Genomic DNA, 13,710 nt, shown 5'->3' with positions numbered 1-13,710 from the left:
AACAATATGCCAAAGTCAAAAGGATTAGATGATAAAATTCAGTTTTATCATCTGGTGGTCACCAATAAGTGACCATAAATTATCAAAGAAAAACAACTTATTGGCTCCCAAAATTCATTTCATCAAAACATTGCTCCAATTTACCCAATGAATAGATATTTTGTTGGTAAGTATCAGAAATTAGAAAGAAGTTTCAGATTCAAAGAAGCAACACCTTAACAAAGCATTGTGCACTAATATTTATTGTATGGCTAAAAGTAATATTCAATTCACTAAGTAATTAGTCCTTTTTCCTACTGACACTCGGTAGGTGGGAGATGGTTAAATAAAAGATTAGAGACTTACAACAAAACTCCTAAAAACCTAATTTTAAAAATAAATAAATAAGTGACTAGCCATGCTGGTTAGTAAGAAAAAGAAAAGGCTTGGCTCATCGTTATTGGCGTCACATTTAGACAAAAGGGAAAATATGCACATCAGAACACTAAAAACGTTTATGTATTATTAAAACTACACCAAAAGCCAACTCATACTGAAGGATAATTACATAAAACATAATAATACATTTAAAGTCTGAGGCCATTATATGCTCCCAACATTCCAGAGAATGTAGATATTCACTACATTGTCTTTGTTGAAACTAAGCCCCTCAAGTATTGTTAAAATAAACTACACAAACATTATTAGGGGAAAGAAAAACCTCATTTTCAGAGTAAAGTACAAGTCTGTGGTAAAAAGAAAAATTATGAACATAAAGATGGGATTTAAAAATGCAAAGCATTAAAAGAAACTAAAGCCAATAAAACTAGTGAGGTGAATTATTATTTTGTGGAACATTCAGACACTAGCTGCCCCATCAACACCAAAAAGGAGCCCAAAGAAAGTTAGAATAAAATGAAAATATTAGTCTGGAAGGTTGTAGAAATTTGAGATTATCTGTGAATTTTTAGATCTTCTAAAGTGGCTTTCAGTTATGCTGTAACACAATCTTCTTTAATTTAAAAAAATTTTAAAAAGTGATTAAGGCTTTTTGCTATTTTTTAAAATAAATGTTCAGGATATGCAATTTTAAAAGAAAAAGAACTTATACTAACCTTCTACGCAAACAGTATTTGATGTTTAAGTAAAATATATGACAGTCAGGTAAAGCCTCGTCTGTGCCCAGAAACCACAACATCAAGTAATACTGGACAGGAGACTAATTTTCAAATTTCTTTTTTTTTGTCTGTTTTTGTATTAAACATCTTAATATGAAAAGTGAACTTAAGGACTACCGTAAACTATTCAAACTTCCTAACATTATATACTAAAACTATTTTTTAATCTTACTAGCTTTTGAACAATAACTACAATTAGTATTGTGATGTGCAAACTGAGATGAAGAAAAGAAATCAAAGATCCTTCCCACTGTTATGATTATTCAAAGACAGATTAATCAAGCAGGTATCATGAGTGTTTTTTAATTGGTTTTGAACTCATTTCAATATAAGTTTTAACTTCCTTCAAAGTGATAGCCAGCAATTTCATTTCATTATTTTTAACAGAAAAGTTTTACATTATCTTTATCATTACTGAATTGTTTGGGAACACATGCCAATAAAAACATTTGATTTAGTGTTTCTTCTCTAGTTTTACTTATATTGCAGTAATTAAAGAGGCAATATTAAAGCATTAAATTTTGCTGTATACTTAAGTCTGAAATCTGGAGAACGTGTTAAGTAATCAATAGTATTTATGATTCAATAACTAACTGTAAACAAAAAATAAACACACAATAAACATGGTTTCAATTGTTGTCTATCACTGGCAAGAATAACAATTTCAAAAAGATTCCTTCAAAAGAAGCCCCACTGTTGCTATATGCCTGCAAAGCATAAGCTTACTTGAATTTTGAGAATAAAGTGGACCTCCATTAACATGAGGCTGAGCAGAAAATTGAGCAGTCACAGAGGGAGTTCGTCTATATCCACCAGAAGATGTCGAAGAAGTGGTAGAGTTGTGTCGAGAAATCTGCCTGGTCATTGTGCCATACTGGGAACCAGGAGCTGAGCCCGGGGCTGCTGAAAAGTATTAGTCAAGGCAACCAACAAAGAGACTTGAGCATTGTATCACCTCAGGTGGCAGAACAGAGAGTGGGGATTCTCAGTAAGAAATATTACTTTACAAAGCTTACAAATATAAAATAAAGAGAAAGATCAAAAACTCTTCCTCAGACACTAATAACAAGGCAAAAAAGGTACTGTGTGGGAAACTACAAAAGTACATACATAATGTTCTTTTAAACCTTTCAAATAAACATAATCCCAAATGGAATTTTGTTAACACTACCTATAAATTTTCTGCACATTTAACAGTAGCTCTGTACCAGTGGGTTCCAAATCTATGGATACCATCAAGCTGAGATGGGAAATATTAAAAAAAACAAAAACAAAAACAAAAACAAAAAACAAAAAATCTGCATCCACACTAAACATGTACCTTTTTTTTCTTGTCATTCCTTAAATCCATAGCATTTATATTGCTTTAAATGTGACAACTAATCTAGATGATTTAAAGTATATTAAGGGAGGATGTATTAAACGAAAGTATCAGTTATATGAAAGTATTACCTGTCTTATATAAGCAACTTGAGGATTTTGGTATCTGAGGGGTAGTGTAACCAATTCCCCATGGAAATGAAGGACAACTGTGTACAGCTTTTATATGTAAACTGTCTCTCCAACAAATTACCACTGAACAATAGTTTGAGATGGAAAGTCTCAAGTCAGATGTAAATATATCTGGTTTACAAATTTTCAGAATTTTGATTTACAATATAAAACTCTAGGGGTTGGGGGTGTGGTTCAGGTGATAGAGTGCCAGCCAATGAGTGAAAGTGTCAGATACTGAGTTCAAGTCCTAATCTTGAACCAAAAACAAAAACAAAAAGCTGTCTAAATCCAAATTGCATGATAAAATACCACTTGCATTTAAATTTTTATTGACTTAGAAGATAATGATATCAATACATATTACAGTAGAATCATTATAAAGTGTTACTTTTATTTTTAAAACATGTATAATGTCAGAATTAGAATCTAAGTTTATTATTCTCCCTGACAAAAAATGAGGGGAAAGAAAAATCTTTTATTTTTGTACTGGTTCTGAGGCTTGAACTTAGGATCTTGAGCTCTTGGTTGGTTGGCTTTTTTACTCAAGCCACAGCACCACTTTCAGCTTTTAGGATCTTGAGCTCTTGGTTGGTTGGCTTTTTTACTCAAGCCACAGCACCACTTTCAGCTTTTTTTTTTTTTTTTAAACTGGAAATAAGTCTCGTGGACTTTTCTACCAAGGCTGTCTTTGAACTAAGATCCTCAGCTCAGCCTCATGAGTAGCTAGGATTACAACTGTGAAGCACCAGCACTAATTTTTTTTGGGGGGGGGAGGAGGGGAGAGGGAGGAATTTTGTGTGTGTGTGTGCGTATGTGCACATGCACACGTGCACACCCTGAACCTGGGGCTTACACTCAGGGTCTGGGTGTTATCCCTGTGTTTTTGTGCTCAAATCTAGTCCTCTACCACTTGAGCCACAGCTCCACTTCTGACATTTTTGAGATTAGGGTTTCAGACTTTCTTGCCCATACTAACTTCCAATAACGATCCTCAGATTCCAGCCTCCTAAGTAGCTAGAATTACAGGTGTGAGCCACCACCACTCTTTAAATAAAACAAATACCAAGCTCCATAAATACAGTACTAACCTATCACTGAAGCTTCCTATGTGTCCTTTCTCTGGATTGAACACTTTGTTTTCTATATAGCTTTTAACCACAGGTGAATTATACCTAATTTCGTATTGAGACACTTAAGTTGTGTTGAGATTTACGTTATTAATACTACTTAGAAATACTTGTTTAGGAATGAACATTTGTAAATATGGTTCCTCTGTTTCCATAAAACAACCATTCTTAAATTTCATCACTAATCAGAATATCCCTCTTGAGGCCTTATATATAGTACAGACTGTTGGGGTCATCAGAGTTTTTGAATGATTAAGCCTGGAATGGGATCTGAAAGCTTATAGTTTTAACTACTTCCCACATGTTGATGATTAGGGAACATCACCCTTAAAACTATTGCCCTAAGAGTCGTTTTCAAACTTTTTAGTATTAGAGTCCATTCTAAAATTAGAGAACCTCAAAAAATTTTTGTTTATGTGGATTACAGCTGTAAGTGATTACCATAATAGATATTAATATCCATATATCTTTGAAACACATAAATAATAAAGCACACATTCCATTAGCTGTCAAAACTGACTTCATGTAGCCTCTGGAAAATTCTTCAACATACTTCTAATAGAAAGAGAATAAAAAAGGTAAATAATGAATAGAGCTCCCAAATTTACTATGAAAGGATCTTGGAACCTGTGTTCCTTAATTATAGTTTGAGAACTAATGCTCTAGGGCAAATATCTATCATCTATCAAGTTGAACATGTAAATGTTCAACTTGAGTTACTTTGCAAAATGAGTATATCAACTAGTAACACTACCAGTAATGTACTTTCCTGTGATCACATATCCTCACCAATATTCGTATTGTGCACTTCTACAATTTTTACCTATTCAAAAATAGAATCCTATTGTGGCTTTAATTTTCCTGACTAATTAGGCTAATGGCATTTTAGTTTCATACAAATCTATTAACAATTTCTATTATCAAAGTTCTGAGGTTTTTTAATTACTTCCTTCCCCACTTTTTGGCTCTCACTATTTAAAAGACTTCACTATCATTTCTACCTGCATAACTGTTAATTTGTACTTCTACAGCCAAATTTTTTTTTTTTTTTTTTTTTTGGGTCCGGTCGTGGGGCCTGAACTCTGGGCCTGGGCACTGTCCCTCAGCTCTTCACCTCAAGGCCACCGCTCTACCACTTGAGCCACAGCACCACTTCTGGCTTTTTTTTCTTTTTGCTTATGTGGTGCTGAGGAATCGAACCCAGGGCCTCATGTGTGCAAGGCAAGCACTCTACCACTGAGCTACCTTCCCAGCCCCACAAATGGTTTTTATACTGATTACATGTGGAATCCTTTACATGCTCAATGTACTCTTCAGATTAAATGCACTTTATTCAAAAAACTGTTTTGTAGCATCCTCAGCGATCATAAAAACTGGATTTTTCAAAGTATAATCTACAGTAAAACATTGGAGGACCCCACATCACACATCATTTTCCTTCCCATTTTTCTCCTCCTGTTCCCACTTTTACCAGTCTTCTTACTGCTGTACATACCAGGGAGCTTTAATAAAGTTCCACTGTGGGGAGAGGGAATTACATTACTAATTTAGATTTTTTTTTTTTTTAGCAATCACTACAATTCTTTTAGAAAAATCTGAACAATAAGTAAATTAAAGTCATATTACATTGGTTATAAACCACATATAGAAGCATTTCATATTGCAGAAGAAGTTATTCTATATATTGTTACTGAATAAGTTCTTTCACTAGAAGAAATTAGTGCAAATTAGATGTAATATTTTAACCTTCGCATTATAATCTACCACCTAAAAGCTATAAAAACTTGCATTCTATTAGCTACAGAGGAGTTCATTAAGAATTATGCAAATTAAGGTCAATGGCTCCAATGGTTATGCAATCTCACCTATCACAGTGCTCACTGGGAGAAGTGGTGGCAGAGGTGGTGCTGGTGGAGCTCCAGAAGGAGGAGGGACAGAAATGTTTTCTAATAAAATAGTTTATAATTCAGGTCAGAGTGCAAGAAAAGAGAACTAAACATTCTGAAACAGCAGGAAAATACAATGTATTGGAAAGAAGAAAGAAAAGAAAAAGAAACACCCATATGTAACACATGTTCAAATGAATAAAGAATTTTGCTAGATAAAATTGAGTTTATAATTGTATTAACTAGAAAATGTGCCTGTCTTTATAAGTAGCCTTTCTCCTTCAACAGTATGCTTGAAAAGCTAAGACGTTTCCCTAATGTTTTTATTATGATACTTACTTTTTAAATGTAAGCAATACTAGACTACATATACATAATAAAACTCTTTGTCCCCTCAGATCCCCCAAAAGTGTCCCATTTTCTTTACTAAAAATTAAGGGGCTAATTTAATGTTCTCCAAGAATGCCTTACTTTTCTAAAAAATAAAAGAACTTTCGATCTCAGTTTACATTCATCGCACTTTACTAAAATATAAACTGAATTGCACACAAAAAATGTAGTGAAGTCACAAAAGACCAGCAGAGTTAAATAACTATCCTAAATTAAGACAACATCAAGACTCTGAGACATAATTTGCCTTTAGGCAATGATTCTTTGGACGAAATGTATAGCTGACTTGCTCTTGAAAAAATATGAGTTTTTTAAAGAATGTTATTCTTGACTACTGACAAAGACAAGCTTTTCTAAAACAAAATTGACCACATTTTTAAATAGTTACTTAATATGCATTGTATATAAGGAGACAGAACTGGTAACGTCCAAATAATTTCGTGACACCATCGAAATGTCACTAGCCTTTATTCTCACTGTAATTACAAATAATACTTCTAATAACTTAAGTATTTATATTACCACATATTAAACACAGAATAACATACCTGGTCCGATAGTGGGTGGTGAAGGTGTAGGCACAGCAATGGGAATGCCAATACTACTGCTTCCACTGTTTTCTCGGCTCCCACTTCCACCACTACTTCCACTACAAAAACAAGAAGAAATAACTGAAAATAGCAGTCCTGCATATTTATGAAGAAAATCGGAATAATCAATCACAGCTACCCATTAGGTGGAGTCAGGAAGATAACTATTTGAGGACAGCCTAGGCAAAGTTAGCAAAACCCCCATCTCAACAAATAAGCCAGGAATGATGATCATGCCTGTGATTCCAGTGAGGTAGGAGGCACAGGCAGAAATGTCAACAACCAAGGCCAGTCCTGAGCAAAAATGCAAGACTCTACCAGAAAAATAAAGGAAAAGGGGCTGGGGGCTTGGAATAAGTGGCAGCATACCTGCCTAACAGTTCAAGGCCATGAATTTAAACCTCAGTTCCACAAAAAAGAAAAAAGAAAAGTTGTAATAAACTGAAAGCCTTTATTTCCCCTCTTTTGTCTGTCACAGAGCTTGAACTCGGCCTGAGTGCCATCCCTCAGCTCTTCGGCTCAAGGCGAGAGAACTCTACCACTTGAGCCACAGCACCACTTCCAGTTTTCTGGTGGTTTATTGGAGACAAGAGTCTTGCAGTGATGGGTGCCAGTGGCTCACGCCTGTAATCCTAGCTACTCAGGAGGCTGAGATCTGAGGATTTTGGTTCAAAGCCAGCTATAGCAGGAAACTCCATGAGATTCTTATTTCCAATAAACCACTCAGAAAACCAGAAGGGCGCTACAGCTCAAGTGGCAGAGTGTGCACCTTGAGCTGAAGAGCTGAGGGACAGCGCCCAAGCCGAGAGTTCAAGCCCCACAAACAACCAACAACAACAACAAAAAAAGGTCTCATGGCCTTTTCCTGCCCTGGCTGGCTTTGAACCCCAATCCTCAGATCTCAGCCTCCTGAGTAGCTAAGATTACAGGCATGAGCCACTGGCACCCAGCTAAACTGGAGGCTTTTCTAAACACTCTTTTACTGACATATGTATGTATTTATCTATGTACATATGAACATACACATATTTATATGTGCACACAAAAAATCTAATTGTTTGTGATAAACCTTTAATGTGTAATTTATCTGAAACTGATAAAATATTCATATCATCTCTACTAAAAAATATTAAAATCTTACAATACAGTGTGTTGCCAACTATTTAAAACCCACTACACAGAAGAGTGAATAGCTGTGGCGATGCACAACTGTAATCCTAGCACATGGGAGGCTAAGGTGGGAAAGCTTGAGTTCAAGGTTTGTTTGGGCTATAGGGCAAGATGTCTCAAAAACAAAAAACAAAAGATACAAGGAACAAGCAAGAATGAACCACGTTATGAGAAGCACTGATAGCTCATGCCTGTAATCTTAGCTATTCAGGAGGCTGAGATGTTTAGATCACAATTCAAAGCCAACTCAGACAGAAAGTCCATGAGCTCTTATCTCCAATTACCACCCAAAAAGCCAGAAGCAGAACTGTGGCTCAAATGGAAGAGCACTAGCCTTGAGTACAAAAGTTCCAGCACAAGCCGGGCGCTGGTGGCTTACGCCTGTAATCCTAGTTACTCAAGAATCTGAGATCTGAGGATCATGGTTCAAAGCTAGCCCAATAGTCTGAGAAACTCTTATCTCAAATAAACTACTCAGAAAACTGGAAGTGGTGCTATGGCTCAGTAGTAGAGTGCTCACCCTGAGCTAAAGAGCTGAGGGACAGTGCTCAAGCCCAGAGTTTATGCCCTACAACCGACAAAAAAGAAAGCTCGGGACAGTGCTGAAGCCCTGAGTTCAAGCCTCAGGACCAGCACACAAAAGAAGGAACCATGTTGTCATGGAACTCCACAGTCAAGAATGAGCAAAGTGTGATGGACACTACAAAGCATAAAGTATATATGAGCGTGTACATAGCCTTAGGCTCTGGATTAATACTTATCTGAGACAGTCTCTCTCTGTGGCTGGCTTCATACAAACTTCTAGGCTCAAGTGACTCCCCTGCCTCAGCCCTCCAAGTACTGAAAAAATGCATTAAATACCACCAGACCTAGCTCACATTATAGTTTAAGGGCAAAGTTTTACAGAGTCTGGGTAAAAATTTTCGTAATTCTTAATATGATTTATAAATAAGAAAACAGATTTTATATATACATATATATATATTAGATTAATGAAAGAAAAAAGCACTGAGTGTCAAGCCCTCCCAAATTCTTTAAAGCCAATTCATCATTACATCAAAGATATATAAATATCTGTGCACTTGTTATGCTCTTCTACTATTATTGACTTAAATGACATTTTCTCACATAAGGGATGGTCAAAAGTACGCCACGTCTAATTCTTGCTGTGAGCTAAGACTATGATTTTACATTTTTTAAACACTTGGAAAAAAAATTTAAAGAATCTTTTGCAACATATTAAATGTAAAACTTAAATTGCAATATCATAAATAAAGTTTAATACAGCCATTTTCATATCATTATGGCTGTTTTGTGATACAATGAAAAAACTGAGCATTCCCAGGAGAGCCTAGGCGGCCTGTGAACCCTAAAATATTGGCAGTCAAGCAATTTATAGTTATTTCTAATCTAACAGAATACATTCATGAAAAAAAGAACTACCTGACCGCCAGTGACTCATGCCTATCTATAATCCTAGCTTTTCTAGAGCCTGACCCTGAGGATCAACATTCAAAGTCAACTTAGGCAGAAAAGTTCCTGAGACTCCATTTCCAATTAACTAGCAAAAGGCACAGCTGGAGGCATGGCTTAAGGCATTGTAGAGTGCCAGCTGTGTGCAAGCAAGTCAAACAAGAGCACAAGTTCTTTTCTGCCCACACTGCTCCCAAACTGCTCTCCTTCCAGATCTCAGCCTCCTGAGTAGATAAGGTTGCAGGCACCACGCGTGATACATTTTTAAGTGATAGATACAATAACACCCTCTAGTATAACAACTATCTTAAAATTCTTCCTCAAAAATAAGCTAAATCATCTGTCGTCCAACTTTTTAAATTTTAAATCATATTGCATAACTTCTATGGTATTCAACCTTTCATCCAAATATACTAACGAATGTTTGTCATGCCAGGTGATGATGGCTCATACCTGTAATCCTTAGCTAGACAGGAAGCTGAGATCTGAGAATCTTGGGTCAAAACCAGCCCAGGCCAGAAAAAGAAAAACCACAAGTGGAGCTGTTGCTCAAGTGGCAGAGCACTAGCCTCAAGCAAAAAAGTTCAGGAATAACACCCAGACAATTTTAAAAAACATTCCTTTGTTTTAAATCCAAATATACTTCTGTTGGGCTGGGAAGGTGGCTCAGTGGTAGAGCGCTTGTCTTGCATGCATGAGGCCCTGGATTCGATTCCTCAGCACCACATAAGCAGAAAAAATTTTAAAAAGCTGGAAGTGGCGCTGTGGCTCAAGTGGTAGAGTGCTAGCCTTGAGCTGAAGAGCTGAGGGACAGCGCTCAGGCCCAGAGTTCAGGCCCCACGACCGGACCCAAATATACTTCTGTTGTCAAAGAGGAAGTAACTAAGGACCTGTTCAGAGTATAAACATTTTAAAGCTCTAAAAAGCAGCAAGTACAATGTAAATTCATAGAAGTACTTATAGTATTATCACCCTCAACATTTATATACAGTATTAATATTAAAGGATAACTTCACTTTTACCCAGCACCTTTTATAGAAGTTAGTTACAGTCAAAAACATCTCATTTTAAATGTTCAAATGAAATTTGAAGGTTTACCTGTGTGTCCTTGGTCTCTGATTTAAAGAAGCTGTCCTTCCTGGACTATGCTGACTTCCAAGCCTTGCAGGACTAGTCATGTAGTCATTAGGAACTGTTGGAGGTTTAACAGGTTCCAGGGTTTTATAAGGTGTATTCCGTCTAAAAAACAACAATATAGGAAGGAATATTGAATAATAAAATAGACCCCTCTCCCAAATTTGCAATTATCTCTTTGTGACTAATCGTAACAGGTTTTAAATTTTAATAAACTAATTTTGTTTTCTAAACTGAGGTATATAAATATTACTTCAATATGAAAACTAAAATTTGTTACATGTTTCCTTCAAAGGAGTAAAGTTCTAAACTTATTCCTAATTTTTAAAAAAGGGTTATGATTCTTTGAAACATGATTATTCCTGGCTTAGTCACCTATAAACCACTGTCCTTTACAAAGAAAGCTAAATATTGCCTTAATTTCTGCCTCAATATGGGAATATCTGAACTATATTCACATCTTTGATATAATGCTATTAACTTAAGAACTGTTACTATTATTTTAGTTCTCTATTTTTTCAGGGGCAGAGGTTGACAAAATGAAAACAGAAACTAAAATCTTCACTAAGCTAATATAATACTTTCTATGTTAAGGTAAATAATCTTTCAGAAATTTCTTGGAAAGTTTTGAAAATATTTGGTAGCTTGAGAATAGGAAGGAAAAAAACCTATTACCTTTTCTACTTTTTCTGGGTTGGGGCAGAAGTAGGGAGTACACTTAGGACCTACAACATTAAGTGCTCTACAATGTGAACCATAATTCTTATATAGTTTTTGTTTGTTTTCTTGTATATGGTATGTTTTCCTTTGTCCACTTTTATTGTTTTTGTCTTAAAAATTATTACTGCCGGGTGCCAGTGGCTCATGCCTGTAATCCTAGCTACTCAGGAGGCTGAGATCTGAGAATCGCGGTTCAAAGCCAGCCCAGGCAGGAAAGACCGTGAGACTCCTATCTCCAATAAACCACTAGAAAACCGGAAGTGGCGCTGTAGCTCAAGTGTAGAGCGCTCGCCTTGAGCTGAAGAGCTGAGGGACAGCGCCCAAGCCCAGAGTTCAAGCCTCATGACCGACAAAAAAGTAAATAAATAAATAAATAATAAAAAAATAAAAATTATTACCATGAATTAATTGTACAAAAGGGTTTCATTGTGTTCTTTTCATATGTATATAATGTACTTGGATCAAATTTATCTCTTAGCTTATTTTTCAGATAGTATTTTGAGCTAACTTTGTCCAGGCTGACCTCAAAATCATGATCTACTCTCCCTACCTTACCAGTATCTGGGATTACAAATATGCAACACCATAACTGGCCTCTCTTTTCTATTTTTCGAACTGGCCTTCCCCTAAAGCTACTTTAATACGGAGGGTCTGAGATTACAACTGGTTTATAGTTTCAAGGCCAGGAAAAGACTCCTAATTCTTAAGTGCCAAAATAGGGAAACAAGAAGAGGTGCAAATACTAAGCCAAACTACAGAGAGCAGGCTATTTGCTCAAAGTTGAATAATATAAATATTGTAAATATATGCCTAAATATCATTTGGAACTCTCTTGTCCTTGTACTTAAGACATATCTAAGTTAGACTTACAATTAATTTTTTTAATTAGACAAGAAAGTATTCATTTATAACAAATTATAAAAGAACTTTCCAAGTACAGACTTCTGTAGAGATATTATTAAAGCAGGCAGATTGATTTTGGATTCTGTTCAGAGAGTAAAAATTAAAATGAATTGGAAAAAGATATCATCACATAGAGAAGGTTCTAAGACAAAGATCCATACATTTATCTAAGTGACGCTCTTTTCTTTAGCATAGAAATTCTTTTGTAAAATACAGTTGAATCCTTACCCCAACGTTCCCCGGCCTGACATGGGAGGACTTGGTGGTTTCTGAGTAGGAGGATTTGTTCTCGACAGTGTGCCAGTTCTTGCAGGCTGATTATTTCCATGCTAAAATGTGGAAAGAGAGCTTTTATTTTTATATCAAATTGTTCTCCTGGTGTTTTAACACTATGTATTATTTTTTTTTTAATAACAGAATGTGAAGTAAGGATTCCCAGACAGGTTTTTGTTTTTGCTTTTGTTTTTTGGTCGGTCATGGAGCCTGAACTCTGGGCCTGGGCACTGTCCCTCAGCTCTGCAGCTCAAGGCTAGCGCTTTACCACTAGAGTCACAGTGCCATTTCCGGCTTTTTCTGCATATGTGGTGCTGAAGAATCGAACCCAGGGCCTCATGCATGCAAGGCAAGCACTCTACCACTGAGCCACCTTCCCAGCCCCCAGACAGTTCTAATAAAGACTTTGGTACTATATTTTTAAAAGTTAAGGAACCATCTGCACTGAGTCTTTCCTACCATTTTGTGCCACTCGTGAGCTTTTGGCAAAATGCAAGTAAGACTTTATTAAATTATCACTAAACACGTTTACTCAGATTAAACTTATCTGCACTCAACTATTGGGTTTCTTAAATTTTTCAAATGTGTGCAAAAGCATAAACTACAGATCTCACTGTCAATCTGCTAAAACACCCATCTGAAAAATCGTCTTTATCCTAACAATTCAGTAACAAAGTCACATTATGATGTCTGGGAAACCTCCTAATTGTAAGTCAATGAAAGCAAGGCAACTATCAAAATATGAGCAAAGCAATAAATGTTAGCAAAATTAATGTTCCTCTATCAATGCAAATGTCAATATATCCTTGATATATTAACACAGCCAAGCTAAATGTTGCTGATTGGAACTGAGTTTGAGTACATTTAATCTATACAAATCCTACAGGAAAAAGCAGACAGACATAGAAGAGTTTCAAATTTTAGTGGCTCTGCAGCCTCTATCAATATAGAGGAAATACTGTGGATCAAATGTAAGTAATATTTCTTACCTTGGCTTTTAGCCACTTTATGTTGGCAAAAAAAGAGGGGGGAAAAGTAGAAATTAATTCTAGGTAAGTTATATCTGACAGGACAGGTTTACATTTATAGTTATTCAAGTCATTCTAATTAAGCTTTATCCAGTCATATTCCAAATATTTTATATTCAAAAGTACAAGAATATTCATATGTTCCATGTATCAAAAGAAATATATATTATTAAGGAAACCACCACTTAATTATGCCAATATCATGCAAGCCCAGTAATTTCTTAGGTCAATAGTTTATCCTATAGGAACTATTCCAAATGAATTACAGAGACCTAAAAGGGAAAAAAAAAATTTGAGATAAACAAAATTGAAGAACACACTAGACCTAAAGCTATTTAAATTTCTCACATTCAAGACTGAAACTG

At 35.7% G+C, this 13,710-nt stretch overlaps 1 protein-coding gene across 15 annotated transcripts in view; it reads right to left on the bottom strand.

Annotated features, from left to right (window-relative positions):
* Positions 1-13,710, bottom strand: part of Abi1 (abl interactor 1) — a 105,414-nt gene that overhangs the window by 10,508 nt on the left and 81,196 nt on the right. For 2 of the 15 annotated variants that reach the window (XM_069998282.1, XM_069998287.1), the window contains exons 4-9: positions 13,307-13,321; positions 12,273-12,373; positions 10,386-10,526; positions 6,603-6,703; positions 5,644-5,724; positions 1,884-2,060 (exon numbers count right to left, since the gene is read on the bottom strand). In XM_069998282.1, coding sequence (XP_069854383.1) covers positions 1,884-2,060; positions 5,644-5,724; positions 6,603-6,703; positions 10,386-10,526; positions 12,273-12,373; positions 13,307-13,321 — 616 coding nt within the window. The remainder of the gene's footprint in view (positions 1-1,883; positions 2,061-5,643; positions 5,725-6,602; positions 6,704-10,385; positions 10,527-12,272; positions 12,374-13,306; positions 13,322-13,710) is intronic. The other 13 variants (XM_069998283.1, XM_069998288.1, XM_069998286.1 and 10 more) reach the window with 8 other exon arrangements.

This window comes from Dipodomys merriami, unplaced genomic scaffold (assembly GCF_024711535.1).
Source record: "Dipodomys merriami isolate MVZ:Mamm:240054 unplaced genomic scaffold, mDipMer1.0.p SCAF_51, whole genome shotgun sequence".
NCBI lineage: Eukaryota > Metazoa > Chordata > Mammalia > Rodentia > Heteromyidae > Dipodomys > Dipodomys merriami.
Note: the sequence above shows the minus strand (reverse complement) of the source record. Positions and strands in the feature narration are given on the sequence as shown.